A 21700-nucleotide genomic window follows, 5' to 3' on the forward strand; every position below is an offset into this window, starting at 1 on the left:
GGAGGGAGGGAGGGAGGGAAAAAAGTTTAAAAGTTACTGCTCACAGAAACAAGAAGCCCTATAATACAAGGGCGAGAGAGTTAAGTTTGATGAGCCAAGCATAAGATTAAAAAAAAAACAGTCTCTTCTTAAAAATATAACCTCATTCAAGTAACAGCTGGCAGTTTCAAATCCCCATAAGCCCATGTAAAAGCAATAAAAACAACAAAAATTCAAAGTCTGTCCAGTTGACCAAACACCTCAAAGTACTCTTTGGGATGGTATTCTGCTAGACCTAAAAATGGTAACATGCGAGAAAAAAATTGTATTACAATAAGAACTCGATCTAAACACCACAAGTGATATTTTAATCAGTAATGGTGCTTTCTTAATTCAGATATGCGAGGACCATTGCCTTATTCACCAAGAAGTCTCTGCACAGTGGCATAACTCCAGTCCAAGTTGAGAAGAAACAGTATTGCTCACAACCAACCTCAGTTCAGATGCTCAACGCTTTCCTAGAAACATTGTGAACTCCTTTTCAAAGCAGCAGTCCGGCAGCTTTGCTAAGCAAATTTTTACTTTGACTCAGGATGACACTTCTCACCAACTGCTATTTTTACAGCAATGTCCTTATTATTTTTATATTCATGACATGGCTTCTTCTGTACAAAGCAGCAAATGGGTTCAGCATTTGCCATTTCTCACTACCGTTAGCTGCTCAAATACTTCAGTTAAAAATAGACATACCTATTAGAAAACAGAGCTATAACTGCACACGTAGGTTCTTCTCTTGTGCTACCCTAAACTCACCTGCTACAACCTTGCAGTGCTCATCAGGTACTTGCAGCTTCATGGGATGACTTGACCTTGGAGATCGTCGGCGCCTGATGAAGTGTTCCTTTCCACTGAAGGAGGTCTCTGACACATTTACTGGTTGTATGAGCAAGTGCTCTGATCCTATTTGGATGTAGCCAACCTGTCCACAAATTTAAAAGCAAACAAACAAAAAAAAAGCACGCATTAGAAAGTTTTGCACTCTTGCCTTCTCTTTCACTCCAAAACATATCCAGACTATTTTATCACAACCATCCTTTACATTGTAAGGAAGGAGGGTGGTCACGTTCCCATTCAATCTGCATAATACACAAGGAACTTCATCTGCTTTTCATACTTATTTTTTCTATGACAGTCCTGTTTAGAAACATCCCCCTGCCTTCCACCAAAAGGCCCCTTGTCAACACCTGTCCCTTTTTCATCCCATTTTTCCTCTCCCATATAGGAGCACCAGCCTAGCCCGGAGCATAAATATCTATCTTATGAGACAAAGAAACCCTATTAAGAGGAATGCTCTCTTTTTCTGCTCCTCTTCTGGCACAAAAGGAGAAAGTGTTAAAGTACAGCAAACATCCCAAAACTTAGCAGAGTTTCCAGGTTTAGTAATCAACACTGAGACTTTAATACACTGGAGCAAACAAGTATGTACAATGAGAGTTTTTTCAACTTGTTTTTCATTGTACTTATTCCTATCATTATTTTTATTGCAATTAGAAGTTTCTGAAATACAGTTCTTTGCCATATAGTGCCTTTGAAGAATTCCCTACACATGATTCAGCTTCTCTGGCTGGCAATAGACAGCTTCATTTGGGCTGCAAGAGCAGATCAGATCACACGTTTGGCGTACCTGGTAAGTAATGGAGCTTACAAAGGGGTCCTGCTAGGTTAGGTGCTTCTAACACCTATCCTGTGCTTGGGGAGAGGCACAAGAGCACCTCTGCCCCAATAACGTTCTGTGCCAGCCAGGCAGCCATCCAAACGAGCGCTCTGCACATTCATGCAAATGCTGTATGTTCAACAGCTGACTGCACTAGTATGATTTATAATATACATTACATAAATACTATAAATTGTACATTTCCACGCCTCCCTGCCAAATTCAGTCCTCATGTACACCCAGGAAATCCCTTTGGCCTAGTACTTCCAACAAGTGGAATTTCCACTAACAGAAATGCACGTGCTTCTTTTTTGAAAGCTTTAAAAGCTCAATAGCATTCAAGGAAACCAGGACCTCTCAAACACTGTCACTCCTTTTGAAAAAGTTTATGCTTTAAACCTCCATGTCTCAATCTGCCATGCATGCAGAGTGATAAAAACTACTGTCCTGTCCCAAGAGACCAGACCAATCGCTCTTGTGGCCTTTCAAAAGCAACCCTGCCCTTGCAGTAATACTGATTAACGCCTTGGCAACCCTTCTGGGAGGTGCAGTTTATTAACAAAATTGACATTATTTCTTGATCTTATAGCATGCATAGTGGTTTCACAAGACCCACTCTAACCTGAGGTTTCCAAAGCTGCCACTGCACTTAAGTTCAAGTTAGGCTTCACCAGAATTATTTTCCAGGAGAGAGAGAGAGAGAGAGAGAGAGAAAGGGAGAAAAAAAAAAAAAAAAAAAAAAAAACACACACACCACTCCTTTATGATGCTCTCCTCTATTTCCCTTCCTTGTTCCAGTCTTCCAGCTGGGAGGTAGCCCCAGACCCCTTTTTTTAATATAGGTTTTAATTATTTAGGAGCAGGGTTGTAAATCTGGTGCCATGGTACTAAAAGCCACACCAGAGCTGCTGAACCATTGCCAGCCATTTTCGCTTGTGCCAAAAATATGTAAGAAGTCGTTGGTTTCATCACCACCCAACACTATCCCAACTTTCTGGCATCAAGCGTGAAAATAATTTAAACCATTGGAAAGGACTTATGTTTCACATTTGCTTTGGAATTGTGAAACTTATGGAGGGAAAGAGCCATGTGTCTTTACCCTGGAATAGGTTAAGAAGCAATCTGCAGTTTAATCTGACAAGCCAACTAGAGCTTGGAAGAGGAAAGATTTGCAGGAGTGAGCCTGTAAAATATTCCTAGGAAGTTACAATTTTCCACAAACTTGCCAATCGAGTTCTGAAGCCTGCTGGTCCAGCTGAGATATTTTTGACTTACTAACCTGAATACCAACTGCCTGTTCATTATTTTGCCTTTTGAAATACATTTCTTTCATCGCCTCTCTCAAATCCTTCAACTACCAGATACTCTGCTATCAGACATCAGCATTCCAAGTGGGGGAGGTGAGGGGAACCCACAACACAACACTACGACACTTTGACTTTTCCTTCTCTTGTCTAGCTCACATTCAGGGGCTGCAAAAAGTTAGTTTCTGAAGATAAGTAAAACAGAAGACCACGCAACTGCCAGAGTTATTTTCCCGTGTCTCTGGAAATCATTCCAATTAAATAAGACACTTTGGATCTGCCAATTTAAGCTTGCCAGGGGAGATAAGTATCAAAAAGCTGGTCTACTCCCTCTAGTCCTTCTTTTGCTTCAAGAGCTCATGTGAGGAAGACAGGACACTGCACTTCACCTTCAAATGGCAGGCTGGCAACCACATCAACAGGTCAGGGGAAAAAAAAAAAAAAAAAAAACAATCATACTTCCCACCACAGCACCACTCACCTTTGTGCTCGCAATGGCTGCATCTGCTATACTCTAATTTAAAAGTTATCTTGACATTGCTCACTAGCAGAAAAGGCCCTGTTCTCCAAACCTCTGAGATATTCTCCAATACAGTCACTGTCTTCTTAGTTCAAAAGTTTTATATAGGCATTGGCCACTCATACGAGAAAACACCTGCTCATTTCCCAGCCTACTCTCAGCTATCAAGAGCTCGCTCATTCTTTCTGTGTATTCCCTTCCTTTCCACCAAAGCTTTTTTCAAGCCACATGAGAGAAGGAAAATGCCCTCACATTGTACTACTGAAATTATGGTGGTATCAACAGAACTGCTAGTACTGGCACATGGCAACATATTTACAGTCTCGCTTCACTGGCTTAACCACCCTGTCTCTGTGCCCTGCTAGCGCTGGTAGGGCTGCAACAGCTCAAGGGCTCGTTCAGGACAGGAATCAAACTCTGGAGTATTCTCGGCACGTGGTTCAGGACTTCCCCACGTTAACACTCTCCAGCAGTTACATTGTTTTTCCAGCCCTTTTTATTTTCACAACATCTTTGAACAAGAACTGTAAAATGCTGAATCTTTAACAGATTTTTCTCTACTCCTAAGTGTTCATTAGTTGCATACATATGAGCATGCGGAAAGAACAGTTTTAAGCATCTGACGAATTCCATCTCCTCAATTTCTCTACTTTTATGCTGTGAATCTTCATTTAACCATTTCTTCAAAGTTAACATGAAGCTAATATTTAAAGAACAAAAATGGACACAAAAATATTTTTAAATATAAGTTTCATGCAGCTTTTAGTCCTATCATTCTTCATCCCCGTATTTCAGCTCTTAGTTATTTACAAATATAACCTAAGCAAATGTAAAACAAGAGCTTTACACTCCATTGTAAGAGCAGAGCATACCCAAAATGATCTGGCTGCCCCACTGTCCTGGCCTGCCCCTGCCTTCTAGGCTGCTAAACAGAGGCTCTATGATACGCTCTCCCTTTTGCAGCAGGCAAATCCCAGCCCAGCTGGGAAATAAAATCCCAGAAGAAATCCTGCATCCACTACAGCAATTTTCAGAGGCTTAGCTTTCAGCTCCTGAACTAGATATGGATCAACGTCAAGCAGCTCCTCTCTTAGGAAAGGGAACATAGCAGAACTGCAGGTTTCCTCAGGGGCAATCCTATCATCCTGCCTAGCATGCCAACACTGCTCTGTTTTCCAGAAAAGCAGACACTCTTGCAGACACCCAAAGGGAACGTTGTCCTTTTACATATCCAGAACACTTCCTACTGCCAGCCAGGGACCCAGATCACCTAGCTTCTGCCACACATTTTAAACCAGGCAACTAATATTCCTCTGTAGTCAAAGAAGAAGGGCAGATGCCTGCAATATTCATAAATCCTGAGCAACCAAGGCTGCATGATCCGTCAGGGGAAGTGGACTTTGGGAGGGTGGTCTCTTTCTCTCCCTCAGTTGAAGACACTCAAGCCTAAAACCAGCAGACAGTAACTTCTTCTGTATCCTTCCTCTTCTCTGCTCCAAGGACAGAGAACAGATTCGGTTTCATTGTGATTCTTTTGCAATATTGCCCTTTCGCTGGAGCCTGCAGTCCAATATACAGAGTTCTCTTTGCCCTGACCGGCCTTCCATACTGGGTACAAAACAACACTTAGGCATCTAGCTCCTGGACAGTCACTTACAAACTATAAATATTTTCACTGCATTTAATCTTGTTAAGCAACCGAATACACAGCTACATCCTGACTGCAGCATTCTAGTGACTCCAACAGAAGAAAATAGAAAAAAAAAAATGAGAGATGAGATGAAATCTCACATGCTGGGAACAGCTTGAGTCTTTTTTAACATACACCTAAGGAAGGTGTATGAAGGTGTATGAAAACCTAAATTTCTTCTTCCTAAAGAAACATGGCACAACACCCTGCCTTATCTTACCTACCTCCCTTATCTTGGGCCCTGAACACTAATTAGCCTTGTAGGTCTCAGAGAAAGCACAGCTGCAATCAAAACACAAGTATCAGGTGCTGAAAGGACCTCCTATATATTGCTGTCTATAGGTTTCAAATGAAAAAGCACTAAAGGAGGTAATACCACTCTGGTGAAGTTTGCTAGAGGACAAAAGCAGCATACAGAGGAACAGAAAAAAAAAGGCGAGTGCAGCATCACAGGCAACACCTGAGGGCAATGTGTGAATAACTTCAAAGAGTAACAACCTGGAATTTCCATGTGGAGACAAACATACTTGATCTGTGATCTGATCTCAGACTGCATGTGTGATCAGTAGGTGCCCCAGTCCACAACATAATTCCATGAAGAGCAGCACACTGGCCTTATAAGCCCTGGATTTTTGACAATAGAGACCATTTCCTGTAATATGTACTGCCTTGTACCACTGATCACTCGAGTCCCAGAACTACACTCCTGCTTCTGTCTCCCCAACACCAGGAAAAGAAATTAATTTCTATGCTGCAGTTAGGATCTAACTATTTATACAACAGCATTCCCTAGATAGGACACAGCCCCACAGAGTTGAAACCTCTAGGACTTTTCCAGAACGCAGCACCTCTTGCCTGTACCGCAATTCCCACAGCGTCAAGAAAGATGGGAGAGCTGGAAAGTCCTTTTAGCCTTGCAAACAGGCCACTAGGCAAATGCATTATGGTCTTATGTAGCTAGAACAACATGGACACCTTTCTCAATGCTGCCACAAGCTGTGGCAGGAAACTACAACAGATTCCATGCTGATTAAAAAAAGGCATCTGCAAGCAGGGTTTAAAAAACAAAAACAACCTCTAGATGCCACATGAGAACCTGCTAATACCATCAGAATGCAGTATGCAGTCTGGCTGCAGCACAGTTTTCATGCCACTGTGTCAAGGATTAAAACTCCATTTGCCCTGACCCCTTTATATCACCTCTTGGATGATTTAGAGCATTTAGAGCTGAGGAACATGATTACAACCAAGTCCAAGTCAGCTGCAGATCAGAGTACAGATACTACTAACCCCTGAGCAACCCATTCTTCTGAACAGGATGTCCTGAGCAACCAGGTCCAGTCTTATGAATACTCTGGCACTGGAGTTTTCAGGACATCTCCCATTCAAGTGCTAGCATGTGAAGCTGTGCTGCTGGTGATGGCAAAGTCTTAGCCTTTCTGCTGCTAACAAGGCTTAAGAAGCAATTTGAAAATTTAAAACCCACTGCAGTAATGATCTTGGTACTGTAAATTAACCAAGTAAAAGGCAAACAATTCAAGCTCTAGAATCACACCACTTGACTTCCTCGGACAGCAGAATAAGGACTTCCTACAGGATCTCAGGCAAACTCTTCATCCCTCTGATCCCTGGAATCATCTTGCCACTCAGTAGCACAGCTTTCACCAGAAGTATGCGGATTCAATGCGATCACTGCAAGGGCCACATAAACACATTAGAAACTAAAATTTGAGGCATTTTGTGTTATGTAGTAGGAACAGAATGAGAAGCCAAAAGGTCCCTTCAACTGAATAAGAAGGTCTACTATATGGGAGCTGAGATCGATTTACTGAACGCAGTTCAAAAATTAATTTGAAATTCATCCTAAATTTAGGTTTATTCCAAAGAAGTGTCAGCTTTTGGCTCTCTATTTTTCAGCTCACAAAGGTAGCACAAGCCTAAACACACTCACACATGCATCTGCTTTGAGCCCTTTCCCCATTCCTGCTGATTATCTGAAGAGTAAATGAACAGATTCCTCTAATAGAAAAAAAAAAGGTATCCTGACATGCAGGAACACATCCTTCTCAACACATCTGCCCACATCACTCTCAGCATTCCCAAGACCAAATTCACAAGCAAAGAGTGAGTTGAGCTCTTTGCCACTTACACATGTGGCAGTATTAATTTTTGTCCCAACAAGTGGCACAAACAAGCAGCTTTCACTCCAATTCCTTTTTGATCCCGAGCTCATCTAGCTCAATAATGTCAATCCAGTCATTATTTAGACTTCATATAACAAACATATACTGCAATACTGAAGTTGGTATTTGCAAAATAATGAACAAAAACACTACGTCTTGTTTCTTTTCCAACTTTTCTACTGGGAATATTGCCAATCTGTCTCACTCCTCCTCCTCTATTCCCTGATCTCAGGCAATTAATACTGTGCCTACAGCTACATTCTTCTTTTTAAAAGGTTCCTTCTCCGCTTGTTTGCGCTTTTCAGCTCTGGTAAAATAGATAGCTTTAGAAGCCCGATGGTTCATGAGCAGGGATTATCAAAACACTTTTAGTTACAAGAGTTCAGAACTGTTAGTAATTTAAAGCTTGAATTAGAGATACCAGTTTTCAATTCTGAATTCCCTTGGTGGTACACAGCTCAACTTATAGTACCACTCAAATATTCACTGTCTTGGATGCACACTTTTTTAAAACTGAGGCACAGCGCCCTCATATGGCTCTGAAACAAAGGCTCAAGCCCTAAGTATGAGATGACCCAAAGAACTTTCTTCAGAAACTCGAGATGGAAGCAGCCCTGTGCTGAGCAATTAAGCAGACTCCCATGACTACTTACCGGAAATCTATGCTCCATATCTCAATGACTTTTGAAAGTGCTTTTAAGTTATCAAGAAAAACTGCAAACTGATTGTTAAGTATCTAAATCCTTCTCACCTCTCTACCACAAAGGCTGCCCATAAACAAGAACATCAGCACATTAGAAGTCACAAGGATAAGGCCTGAACCATGGATACAGACCTGGACCATGGATCCAGACCTCTCAGAGAGCTCAGGGCAGCCCTATCCTGGTCCCTAACACATCCAGCCCACCTTATTCAAGCCTCTCTTCCCGATCACACAGCACAACGGAACCACTCAAAAACTCCACATCCTCAGACAGAGGGGTCCCATCACTCGCCTTGGGAAAAGCGTCTCCCCAGCCACTTGGCCCTGCAACACTGCTGGACCACAGGGCATCCCAGCAGCAGAACTCCTGGGCAGGCACTCGCAGACACAGACAGGCACAACCAGCACCCACTCACAATCCCAGGCTGTGCAGCAGCGCACACCTGCCGCGGGCAGGGGCACAACCAGGTGGCTGTTGGGGGACCCAGAACAGGGCCAAGAGTGGACAAAAGATCCTCCCACACACACTACCCACAGGCTCATAGGGCACCACAGTGGCACAACGTCGTGGGCTAGGGGATTAACAAGGGGGATCCCCTCCTGTGGGGGTGGGCGAGACCCGCCGCGCTCGCTGACAGGAGCCGCGTGGCGCACAGCTCGGGGAGGGGGGTCAGTACCAGCCCGGCGCAGGTGCTGAGCGAGGCGGACGAGTCGCTGCGGTTGAGCACGTGTCCCGTGTAGAAGCAGAGCCGCTGAGCGGGGCGCCGCCGGGCCGCCTCGCCGCCGCCGCGCTGCTCCACGGCGAAGCCGCGCGCCAGGAAGCGCGCGTCGCGCCGCAGCTGCACGTMGAGCTCCGCGCCGGCCACGGGCAGGCGGAGCAGCAGCGCCGCGGGCGCCCGCGGCAGCGCCCGCCGCCGCCGCGCGCCGGCCGCCAGCAGGTGGATCTTCTCCAGCGCCACTCGCTCCGGGATCACCACCTCGGGCTCCGCGCCGCCGGCTGCGGGCGACAAGCAGAGAGAACGAGGCTCAGGCGGCCGCTCCGTCCCGCCGACAGCCCCGCCGCCCTCCCCGTCCCGCTGCGGGCGCCCAGGGCTCCGCTGGGAAGCGTCAACAGGCAGCGGAGCCAACAGATTTATTTCCCCCACTACGTATGTGCATATACACACGCACGTATATATATATAAATACACACATATATGGCACAGGCAAAAATGGGCACGGAGGAGAGGAATAAAGCAAACGCTTAAGCTACTTGCATCATTAAAATATACATATAGAGAGAGGGAGCTCAGACACAAGCATCGCATTTCACCAACCCCAATAAAAATCTGCAGGGAAAAGGGGAAAAGCAGAGCGAGGCGAAGCGGCAGCCAAGGACAGTCAGCAGCTTTCCACATGAAACGCTACAGCGGCGGCAGGACAGGGAAAAACGCCAGTTTAAAGGCGCGGAGCCCCTCGCGCCGCGGCCGGGAGCCGCTGCCTGCCCCCACCGGGGGCGGCCGCGCGGCGCCGGCTGCCACGGCGCTGAGGGGAAGCGCTACCTGTGCCGGCGTCCAGTCCCCAGAGCAGGAGCAGGAAAGGCAGCGCGAGAGGCAGGAGGCAGCCGTCAAACATCTTATGGCAGCGGCGGGAGCCCCGGCGAGCGSTGCGTGCAGCGCGGCGGCAGCGGCAGAGCCCGGACCCGACTGAACCCTCCCCGCCCTCGGAAAAAGTGCTCGGCGCCGCCGACAAGCGCGAGGCGGTGGGCGCCCGGCCCCGCCCCCGCGCCACGCTCATTGGCGCACGGGCCCGCCAAGCACCGCCTCGCGCCCGCCCATTGGCTGCGGCGCTCGAGCCCTGGGGTAAATAGCCGGGTGGCGCGCGGAGGGGGCGCACGTGGTGGGGGTAGGCGACAGGTGGCGCCCTCAGCTGCCTCGGGCCGGTTGGATCCGGCTGGAGCCGGCTGCGCTGGGCGGGAAGTGCCGCGCATGGGCTGGGCACGTGGCTGCGTGGGGTGTTGCCGGGCGGGGTGTTGCCGTGCCCCTCCCTCACACCTCCCTGACCAATAAAACCCCCTAAACTCCTCCCCCCTGCCTTTATTAATACACTATCCACATCCACTCACATTAATATGAAAATACTACTAAGATAGTGCTGTTACTGCTACTATTTGATGCATCCCCAGTCCCGGGAACTGTGACCTAACCCACCTCTGGCCGCTGAAAGGTAGAAGGCCGTCTCTGTCAGCACATGGTTGATCAAATCCCCCACCACAGCCATGCCTGACCTGCTCTGTTGTGTCACTTGGCTTCCTGCCCATTTTATAGCCAGTTTTCCAGGAGCTGCAACTGGTTTGGTGCCTGTGGAACCATCTGAAACACTCMGGTGTCTGGAGAAGCTTTGAAGATCTCACTGGCCTCAGCTGAGAGAGGGTTCCTCTGTCATGCTTGCTGTATATCCTCTTCATTACTGCAAGAATCGCCTCCTTAGGTCTCAAATCACAAGAAGATCAGAAAGGTCCCATGTATCCTCAGYTGTCCAGACAATTTCCAGCAGTAGAAAATTTCTACAAGTATTTCACGGGTTTTGGCCAGGTCTTGTGTTCCTACCATGTCTGAGGCTTAGAAAGCTGTGAAGACCCAATGTGTTAGCAGCATTAACTGCTACGGAGGACCGGAGAAGTGTCCTGAAGTTTAAGCTTCTGCAAAAATCTGCAATTTTGTTGCTGAAATCTTAGATGAATTCAAAGGAAGAACCATAAAAGCGTGTGAATGACTCTGGCAGATCTCAGCACGACACTTGCACAAAAGCTGTCCAAAATTGTTCTGTTGTGAGATGAGGGGAATCAGATTTGGGTGCTCTTCCCTGCTAGATGCGACAACTTGGGGAGTGCTAAGACTTGGGATGTTTGAATCTAGGAAAAGATTGACATGAGCACTAGAAAAAAAAAGCTTTGCATACACCATATGAGCACAAAGTGGAGGACAGAATGARGGAGGGCAATTCAGGATGGCTTTGACAGTAAATTGAGCCAAGATTTCCCCTCAGAAAACTTCACCAAATGGGGTTTTGTCCATTTACATGGTCCCTTCACTCACCAGGCAGATACAGACTTCAGCAAGACAAAATAAAAGGGTATAAAACCATCAAACAAGATTAGTTTCTCTGTTTCTTCACCTAAATCTGCCACTTTCCCCAATTCAGACAAACTACTGTCAACCTCACATCTGGGCCTGTCCACTGCCTTGCAGATATTTGTAACCAACGTCGCATGGGATCAGCGGTACCGTCTGGTACAGTGGGTGATGGGTAGAGGCTGTTGGAGACCCAGGGTCTTCAAGCTGCCTCCAGCCTTTTCTGCTGTTGCACAATGTGAGCAAACCCAGGACGARTGGTTCACAATCATTTTCTTAACAAGAGATCAGCTGGGATTCAGTTGCTTGGATTCCTTCTCTCTTTTAAAGCTTAGTCTGCTCTCTAATAAGAAATAAGTTATCACAGCAACAGGACTAAGAACCTGCTGAAATGGGAGGAAAGCTCWGTTTGAGACCACCTCTGCATGTGTCAGTACTGTCTTTTCCAAACACATCTGAAACAAAGCTTGAGTCCATGAATTTCATTCCTGGCCTGGAATGAACCAGCATCCAGGTTGTTTGCRAAGGGACCAAAGCTGATGCCTCCTCTCTTCCCTCCAAAGCACTTGACAAGGGGTTCTAGATTTGTTTAATTTTTGGTAGATCTTTTCACCCACCTAACAAAGTCCTCAGCCAAAATAATAAAACATTACAGAGAAAAAAAAATGTAACTGTGGGGGAAAASGAGCTCAACTAAAAAGAAGTCTCCATTCATAGCGTTATTGTGGCTTCTACAGTTCTCGAAATGAGTACTGCACTAGTAGAGAAAATAAATGTTTGCATGGATGTCCCTGTGGCATCAGGCTCCCAGAAACCACATGCGGTGCTCCCTGCCCCTCCATTTGGCTTCATCTCCCCACATTCCCACAAAAGCAGCGCTCGGCTACATGCATCAGCATCGCGGAGCTGCAGGGTATCCCGGCAGCGGGGGGAACATCACAGCCAGGCCTTGGAGTTTTGCAATTCTTATCAGTAAGGGTAATCTGTGAAGCAGAAATAGGCCGTGGTGCTATTGTAGCATGTGCAATTTTTCCTCTGTCCCCAGTTCACAGACAGGTTTCCCCTCAGCATCAGACTGGATTTGGCCCTGCAGTTTCTAAGAAGCAAACCCTCTCCCGCTTTGAAGCTCATGTTTTATTTTTTAGCAATTTTAAATGGATGATGAGGAAGCCAAGTTTCATGGCCATTATTGAACAGTTAATAACCCTTTGGAGACTGCAGACATGTGTTAAATACATCTTCCCGAGCAGTCCTTTGGCTTCCTGCCTGGAAAATGCCATCATGCCAAGGGTTAATGTGGCCATTACTCAGCCCTCTCCCTGCTCCCAGCCACCTCGCTGGGGCCCAAGGGCGATCTCCCTTCAGATCCTCACCTCACCGCAGTCCTTAGGTAATTTCTGCGTGYGACACCTGTCTGTGACCGCAGAGTTTGGTCAGGGACATCAGAGGAACCTGCTGGGCGCTGCTTTTGCACATGCAAATCCACCTCAAACAAGCCAGAGAGATCACAGTGGCAACTGGGGACCAAGAGAGGCTCTTTCGTCTCTCAGAGCAGAGACACAAATAAATACAAGTCGTTCAGTGTTTTTCCAGAAGTGGGTTTCCTACTGACCAGTCTTGCACAGTTGACAGGGTTTTATTTAAGCTTCTTTCTTAGGCAGTGGGTATTTAAGAGCAGGCTCCGTTCTGTGGATTCTCCAGTGTCAAATACCATTGAGGCAGCTCTTTGCAGAGGTACTTGCAYGGTCTTTCTTTTCAGAAGCCTCAGTTCTCCTGTGCTTGTGTGAGGAAAAAAGTCTCCATCAAGTCTGGCAAAAAATGGACAAGCCGTTCCTAAGCTCCTGAGGGTAGGAAGGAGCAGACAGGAAAAATCTGTCACCTCCAAGGCCCAGAGACACTTGTGCTGCCCATGAGCTGGTGCCCACGGAGGCAACCGAACCTCCCAGGGCATCTCGCTTCCTTGGGGCAAATTTTCACAGGGATCGGGAGGCAGCGCTGTGGAGAGCAGAAAATCACACCGCGCTCCTGCTGCTGCGGCTGGCAGCGCTGCTAAATGCAAAAAGAACCAGTTCACAACCGAGCAACTGCTGTTGGGAACCGAGCTGCAGCGGGGCGAGGAGGCTGCTCCTGCCGGGGCTGCCCAGGCGGAGCTTTGCACAGCGGGATCCCAGACGGGGATGGATCATTCGCCCACCACGCCGGGGTGTTCAAACACAGACCAGGCTAGTGCAGGGGCTGCCGGTCCGTGGGGGCCGCGGCGCGGATGGCGTCACCCAGGCGATGCCGACGAGCCACACRTCACTCGCCAGGCATGCGGCAGCCACCGGGACAAAGGAACGAGCGGCCTTGTTTGAGGCTGACCTAAAGTTCAGCRAGGCTTTCTATGAAGCCCAGGGTTGCCACCTCTGATTTCTCATTAAACTCTGTTGCTGAGTGTTTGACCCTGTGACAGGCTGGGAAACGGGAGCTGCAAAGGGCTAGAAATCATCATCGCAGGGAGCAAAAGAAGAGGTTCCCAGCTGTAGGACTGTTTAAAATCATGCTGTCTCAGAGGGTGACCCCGTGATTTCTCTTTCCTTGTGGAGGGGGATTTTTGAGCTCTGGGAGCTGTCAGCAGAGGAGCCTTCACACAGACTCCACCACTGTCCTTGCCTGATCCTTAGCTGGTTGCATCCTGCATCTGCTCTCTTTCTCCTTCCACCATGAGAGTACTAACAAACACTTAGCACTTCCAAATCTTTTCTTATTAAAGCTATTTTGTGGGACTCCCAAATTCTCGGATCGTTCTGCCCATGATGTGCAGTACAAAAAGCCTCTCGGTCTCCATCCCTCCTTGAGCTCACAGGCTAATGTCCCCCTTCTCCTACCCTGACTACGCGCACGCTGAGCCTGGACCAAACCTTCTCCCTCGGAGTTGCACTTTCCTGTCCTGGAAACATGGAGCGTGGCCAGAGGTGCCTCCTGCAGGGTCTCTCTCTGCCAGAATGTGACAGCGTCGAGCTGGACACTCAGTCCCCTAAGGAGAGGTGGCAGAGTAACCCGTGTCATCCTGGGCRTTGTGTGATCCCTATTTGTGTGCAAAAGTGGTGATTTTGGTAGACAAAAGCAGCAGCAACAGAGCAGCCTCAGAAAAGGGCTGCCCTGGTCGGACGGAGGGCAGCCCGGTGGAGGCTGCCAGCTGCGAGAAAGGCTCTTGTACCCTGATCTTCAATAAAGTCTGTGCTCAAGGGTAAAGAGGTGGGCAAATGTGCCACAGGAGAATGTGTCTGAGCAGGGAGCAGTGTCCTGCTATTGCCACCTCGTGGGCCCTCGCAGCAATAACCAGGTAACCCAAASTCTGGATTTTTAGCAGCCTGTGGACTCCCGGTTAGACAGTCCCACTTTCTCCGCCCTGTGCCCAGAGCCCAGCGCTGTCTGGGGCTCTTTTAAGGGAGCTGTTGSCTGGGAACCAAGGGAAGGCCCGAGTTACGATCAGGTGAGTTATGATAAATGGTGCTCGTCATTCACCTCTCTGGAAAACTGGGCCTTGGACTGGACCTCAGCATCAGCAGCTCCAGCTTTGCTGTGAGTTTGCATGGGGCAGGGCTGGGGATGGGACCGCTGTTGAAAGCAAAGCCGCTGGCCGGGAAGGGACCACTTTGCTAGGAGTGCTTCCCAACAGGAACATGCCTAGTGAGGGCAAGCTGGCTCCACGGGAATGCCCTGCACACAGGAGACCTTGTTGCACAGGGAGGATTTTGCCCTGGCCCATGGAAGGAGGATGTGATGGGGCTGCATCCCACTCCCCTTGGCTGGAGAATGGAGCTACTGCACTTTGGTGCTACCATCCTGCTGCTTTTCATTTTACCCAGTCGCTTAAGGTCCTGAACCGCTTCTCATTGGCATCGCTGGAAAAGCTCCTGAGGCTTCCAGCGCAAATTTGATCACCTATTTCACTGCTAAACTCTCAACATTTTAAACCAGCTTCTCTTGTGGTAGGAGAAATGCCTGGGAGCTTCCTTCCTTCTTCCTGTTCCTGCTCCAAGCTCACTAATATTCTATGGCTCCATGGATGTGTTTCTYGCACTTCAAAGTGCCTGTGCCTAGAGTTTGCACTTGTTATTCCACTTGATKTTTCTGACTTTGAAATGGTTACGGGGTCTCCTCTGAATGCTTTATGGGGTAACACAACTCCCGAAGAACAGGGCTCTCTCCAGCTGAGTAAATAGAAGATATTTTCATAAATTTCAGGCCTATTGGAACATCAACATCATCATCCTACATGGATTGTTATGACTTTGTATTTGCAAAGTCATATGTTGAAGCTTGGACCTGTGTTTTCAGCCTTGTCTCCTAATAAGCAAGAAACTTCAAGTAATCCCACAGAGGGTACTGCAGTTAAATAAACTCTCAGAGCCTTCTTGAAGCTCTCTATGAACATTACATTGCTTTGATCACACCCATTTCCTTGACTAGGAATCCCATCCTTTGACAAGAGATTAATGTCAGATCTTTACCTCCTTCTGCTGCTTCAGATGTTGACACACATGGATGACAGGATGGAAAGGGAAACTATTTTTTTTTCCTGCAGGAATCCTTGTTTGCTGGCCAGTGATTTTTCTTACTCTACCACCTCCCCATCCTATCCCAACACTTGTGGACCGTGTGCTCTCATTTGTGGTGGAGCGTGTTACCTGGCACCACACACAGACGCTGCTGCTCCTGCAGAGTCCAAGCAGCAGTGCAGATGACCAAAAGCCTGCGGGTGGCAAAGATGACAGGGAATGGGAATTCAAAGAAATGATCCAAAGCTGAACAAGTTCCTCACTCCAGGTGTGCCCAGCTCCTGCAGCACAGAGCTGTTCATTGTACGTATCTGCGACAAAGTTACCTGGAGCTGCAGCAGGTCATGATAAGACCTTTCTCCCCCAAAAGTTGCTTCAGAGCATGAACCTCTGCACCCACCAGTGGGGAGACSATCCACCCAGCACGCGCTTGGTGCTGGCTGCTCTCCCCTTGTTCAGCAACTGTAAACCAAGCAGCATCACGCAGAAAATAGAGAGAGAAGTTGCTCCCTGTTGAAGAGCCAGGCTGTGGGAAGCAGCAGCTGCTTAAGAGGATCTTTTCTCCCCTACGTCTGTAAGAGAAGCCTGTGTGACGAGCTGGCAACTCGGTGGCGTGTCCCTCGTGCAGCGCCGCTCCGGAGAGCTCTGACAAACACCAGCAGCCCTGTGTCCTCTAAAGCAGGAGCGCGTGGTAGGTTCTGTGGGTAGACACCAGGATCTGTCAGGAACACGGATTCCTGTGTGGCTTGGGGACAGGCTGTGCAGGGAGGCTGTGGAGGCTCCTTCTTGGGATGTTTCCCAAACCCACCTGGATGCGACTGGGTGCCCCGTGCTCCAGGTGTCCCTGCTGGAGCAGGGGGGTTGCACTAGATGATCTCTAGAGGTCCTTTCCAACCCCAACCATTCTGGGATTCTGTGACTTGAGACAAGTCAGAGAGTTCACATTCCTCAACTCCAGGTCTGTGACAGTCTGTAGCTCAAACTCCAGGGAAAAAGAACCCAGCTCTAGACGGGATGGACAGAGCAGGAGGGAGCCCATATAACTTACTGGAAAATGAAAACAGAGTAGGAGATTTTTAGTGACTTGGGGCACGACCAGTAAAATGAACTCAGAGTAATTAATTCTCAGCCCATTTGCTTTTCCATAAAGAAAGGCTCCCCAACCCCTGGATGGCTAAGAGCCCGCAGACCATCTCTCTGGCATTTTCCCAGCCTGGCTATGTTCTTCTTCTCAGCATGGACTTCCATTTCTAGTGGCTGATTATCTGTTTTCCTTCGAACCCACAGCTGGGGGAAGTGCCTGTGGGGATGCTGTTTTTCTTTCTAAATCAGCAAGTTTTTTTTGTTTGGTAGGTTTTTTTTTTTTCCTTCACGGTTTGCAACTTGCTCGTAGCCAAAACTCACAGATCCCCATTTGATTTGTTTTCTATCAATTCCATTCTTACTCATGACCTTAAAAAGATGAATAAATTCAGGTGATAAAACCAAAGCATTCCACGCAGTTCATTATTTGGGTTGTAGCACCTTATTTGTTTGTTGGCAAAGAGAAGCCCATGGGAAGAGGCAGAGGTCAGAATTTTGGYGAACTTCTTGACAGGAGAGACAGAAATGGAAAAAAACAAGAAATACAGAGCAGCTTTTTGGCTGATACAAACCAGCAGAGCTCCCTTGTTTTCAATTGACCTTCTCTGCTTTGGCCTGCTTCACATCCATGGCTAATTCTGCTGCAAGGTGAAATAACCCTCACCTGAAGGAGATGGGGAAAATTTTCTTCTTCACATGTTCTTCTGTACTCACCCCCAAATTTGTCTGAATACCATATTTGTGTTTATCTGTCTTTTACTCTTCCTTAAAGACCTGAGTTTTCACATCTAKATCAAACACCAGGTCTTACAGCTATCTTGGATATCTGCAGTTCTGAMTCTTACTCAAGGAAAATTCCCTTTGAATTAATTGGCTTCAATGGGAGATTTAGCTGAGTAGGAAGGGCAGGTTTTGGCCTCAAYGAGACTGTAAATTCCAGTGTAAAACTCTGTAGTTGTTCAGACACTCACTCCTGCCACAACGTCATCCTCCGTGTTTCCTTTCCTCAATTCCTTTCCTATTCGGAGCAGAAAAGCTTCCTGGCACCAAAATCAGATGCTGCTGATGGCCCTGGCCATCCCCCAGGACCCCCTGACGTCTGTAGAAAGCGTCGTCGTCTCCCCGGCTCTCAGAGGAGCGCATGGCYGGCGACACAGCGGGTGTTTTGTTTGGAAAAGCCAGGCAATAAACAGGCCTGATAAGGAACTGTGACCCTGCCAAACCCCCCGTTTGCCTTAGGTGAGGCAGTAAGTGCCTACAGCTCTGATAACTGCAGCATTGAAGATATCCTTGACAGTCACGCAAGGTAGCGCAGCGCTGCACTGCCCCTGCCAAGGGGGTCCCCAGCACAAGGACCAGGGATGCTCCTCCACCCCGGCAGATCTTCCTTCTTTTTTCAGAATGCACCAGACCGTACTCCTCCTTCCACGTAATTCTTTTTGTAGCAAAGCACAGACACATAGGCTGTTGCATGGTCCAAAATTACTTTAATCCCCAAATCAAACGCAGCCTAATTCAACAGGCCGTAGCCCATATGCAGAATTTTTCATCCTGCCAGCCTCTATAGCAAACTCCTTTGCTTAGAACCRTAGAGAAAACACTTTTTTTCCCCCTTCATATACAAGATCCCCAACACTTCCCATTCTTTCAAATGCTTCAGTTACTGATTTACATCCCCTTGGCCAAGGACATCTTGAGAAAATAAGTCAGTCGTGGGGCTTCCTGCAGGTTGTTGAGGTCCAAAAAATAGGGACACAACCCCTGGTAACTGATTCTAGAGGCATTTTTGGTTAGAGAGCTGGTAAAACATCCACGGTTCCTCCGCTTCCTAGAGCACAGAGCCGGCTGGAGCCTCAGCCACGTACTCGCACCCAAGCCAGGCTCCAGTGATGATTCACCAAAAACAGGAGAGGGGCAAATCCAGGTTCCCAGTTTGATCCAGGTAGCAAATAAATAGACAATACTGATGACGTGGCCTTTCTGGCTAGCCCTGCTCACCCATCTCTCTCCCAGTAGCCACATCCATGCAGGGATTATACAGGAACAAAACAGAATTTGGCAGACTTGCTTCTGAGAAAACAATCATTTAATGTCATTTTGTGAGAATACCTCACAAAACAAAAAACAAAACAAAACAAAAAAAAAAAGGAAAGGAGGAGCTTAACTTTTAATTTTCTGGGCTGCAGATGTGTCCAGAAGAGCCTTTTTAAGACATAAAAACTAAAATACTAGCTTTTGACCACTGTGAAATTTTTCCCATATAGAGTAATTTTGGTTCTTAGCGGACTTCACGCTACTTACCACAAAACATCTGTGAATGAAATTGCTTGGTAAAATATAGCTTAGATTGAAAAACTACGTTAGAATCAACGGGACACTAAATGATCTGACACTCTTGAGCTTTGACCTTGTTGAGCACTGAGAGAGTGGAGTGATCAGCTCGTTCCAGGYAGGTTTTCCAAACACTGAGAAATGGTTCAGCAAATGGGTCATTAACACATTTTGTCAGGTTATGCAGTTTTTCCCACCCCTCTAAACTGGGCTGCTTTCCAGGTCCAGTAGCCAACAATAAATCAATCACAGTCTCTCATAAGCCTTTTGACTTAAGTTTTATCCTGAAGGTTGGGTTGAAAACAGACCAGAACCCACTGCAGGAGGGAGCTAGTGGTGGCTGCTGTTCAGGAGGGGATGTTTGCTCGACCCACAGCCGTTCTTGGTGCCGTTCTTTGGGAACTCCTCTTCATTATCCGTCACCGAATCTTCCTCCTCTTCATCGCTCCGCTCATCTTTCAAGTCCTACAGAGAAGAAGGCACCGTGAGCATATTGCACGTCTGTTTGCTGTCACATGAATTACACGATGGCTGTTGCCAGTGCAGTGCAGACCTTTCGAAAAGGCCCACAGGTGCCTGCAGGAACAAAGTGCCACCCAAAGGCACCTGCCAAGAAGGCCAGGGCTGGCACCCAAGCTGAGGCCACCGAGCACCTCTTTAATTTTGTGCAGCCCAACATTTTTTAGACAAGACCTCCCCCAGGACCTTGGCCTGGGTCTTGACCTCTTGTTTCYGCTCTTGCTTGTAAAGTTGTGGGCAGCACCTGGGTGCTGAGGGATTAGCAATTGTGAAGGGCTGGAAAGATGAGAAGAACGTCATATAAATGCGAATTTGGAGGAATACACTGGCTAAAATATGGGATTTGAGAGGCTGGCTGCTCGACAGGCGTAAGCTGAACAGTGCCTGGTTGTGTCAGCAAGTCCCCGTATTGCTGGGAGAGACTGAACTGACCCCACGGCCAGCTTCTCTGCCCCGTGCCGTACCTGGATGCCCTGTTGTGTGTTCATCGCATCTACATTTGCAAGGGAAGGACACACTCCCGTCCAGCTGTGATCCTGGGGGTATCCCTGATACCCCTGGAATCACTGCAAAGGGAATTGCCAAGGAAATGGTGCTGATGGTGATGATCAGCAGGAAGAAAAGCGGGGCGGAAGGACAGTCTGTCCTTGAGAAAATCCCTTCCAGCTYCATGGGAGCAGCTTCCAGTGTCTAGCAGTCATTCTTCATACCCAGTCAAACATGGCAGCTGCTAGTGAATGCTTCTGCCGTGCAAGGACAGCTCTGTGTCCACACAGATAGTGAACAGTAAAGCTGGGGGAGGTAGAACAGTTCTGTGCCAAGCAGGACAGTGAATAAAATCTAACACTGCTCTCTCCTTTCTCAAGCCCTACCATAATCCAGGCCCTACAATGCACTCAGGCTGTTGGTTCAAACAAGGCATTTGGGTTTTTCAACCCCTAAATCTCTATTTGTCTTTCAGCACAACAATCTTTGAAGAGCAGCCCCTTCTTCTCACAGTGACTTCGGGCACCAGCCGACGGGTCCTCCACAGACTCGAGGCAGGATGTTCTGGTGAGGGCCTGTAAATGGTTCGAACACTTCATTCAGCCTAAGCGGCCGACTGAGAATGGAAAGGAGACCTGAGGCTTCTCTTCTTAAAACACGTCCTTTGCTTAAAAACCACTCCTTAAAAACCACTCCTTAAAACCACTCCTTTGCTCATAGATTTGTTTTCCTTGTCACCTGCCTGGACTTAAATTAGGGAGACACCGGGTGCACAGCCTCCCCGTGCCCTGGCCAGGGCTGGGACAAGAGCCCCGTGTTGTCCCTGCCCACCCCAGACCTGCGCTCCGAATGCTCCGACAATTGCAGCTCTCTGGGTCCTCCTTCAGCACCAAATTTATACAGAGAAAATAAATGACAGCTCARTATTAACTCATGCAATTGCTATCTCATATCCCTTTCATATATTACATTTCTAGCAAGATGTATAGGGCTAGAGAGAAAATTAAAGCCAAACTCTGTCTGATCAGACCTTATAAACTTCCTGGAGCTTTTCTTTTGCATTTTCCCTAACAACATATAAAGGGCATCAAAACAAACAAATCTTACTGTAAATACTGTAAAATAAACTTGGCATGCCATCAGATAGAGAAAGGGAAAGACAGCCTTTCCCACACGAACAATTTATGAGGCTCTGCCTCTTTCAGATCACCTCTCTCGCCCCTGTTTGTTTTGTGATTTGTATTTATAGTGGAAGATGAATGTTTTGGAAGATTCCTTCTTTTTGCCACCAGAAATGATTCAGAAACAAATATAAATCAAACCCGAGAGGAGGGCCCGACAGGGAGTGCTGCACCCRTGGGAAATGCTCCAATCTTGGTGCTCCAGCGTGCGGAGTGACGCGGGCAGGAACTGCTGTTCTGCGAGGCCCTGAGCGCGTCAGCTCTTTCCAGGCACCTCACTCTGCCCCGCGGAGGTTGCTGATGATCCAGCACGTGGTGCAGAGGAGCTGCTGGGCTGCCTTGCTGCTGGG

General features: G+C 47.7%; 2 protein-coding genes across 2 annotated transcripts in view; both read right to left on the reverse strand.

Annotated features, from left to right (window-relative positions):
* The window catches only part of ADAMTS17 (ADAM metallopeptidase with thrombospondin type 1 motif 17), a 148025-nt gene extending 147144 nt beyond the window's left edge, over positions 1 to 881 (reverse strand). Inside the window, exon 1 of the mRNA XM_026040591.1 lies at positions 793 to 881. Coding sequence (XP_025896376.1) covers positions 793 to 835 — 43 coding nt within the window. The 5' untranslated portion in view covers positions 836 to 881. The remainder of the gene's footprint in view (positions 1 to 792) is intronic.
* Positions 882 to 19410: 18529 nt separating this feature from the next.
* CERS3 (ceramide synthase 3) overlaps positions 19411 to 21700 on the reverse strand; it is a 34028-nt gene continuing 31738 nt past the window's right edge. The window contains exon 11 of the mRNA XM_026040541.1: positions 19411 to 19629. Coding sequence (XP_025896326.1) covers positions 19495 to 19629 — 135 coding nt within the window. The 3' untranslated portion in view covers positions 19411 to 19494. The remainder of the gene's footprint in view (positions 19630 to 21700) is intronic.

The sequence above is a fragment of the Nothoprocta perdicaria genome, unplaced genomic scaffold, assembly GCF_003342845.1.
Source record: "Nothoprocta perdicaria isolate Ctin4 unplaced genomic scaffold, notPer1 scaffold_26, whole genome shotgun sequence".
Lineage (NCBI taxonomy): Eukaryota > Metazoa > Chordata > Aves > Tinamiformes > Tinamidae > Nothoprocta > Nothoprocta perdicaria.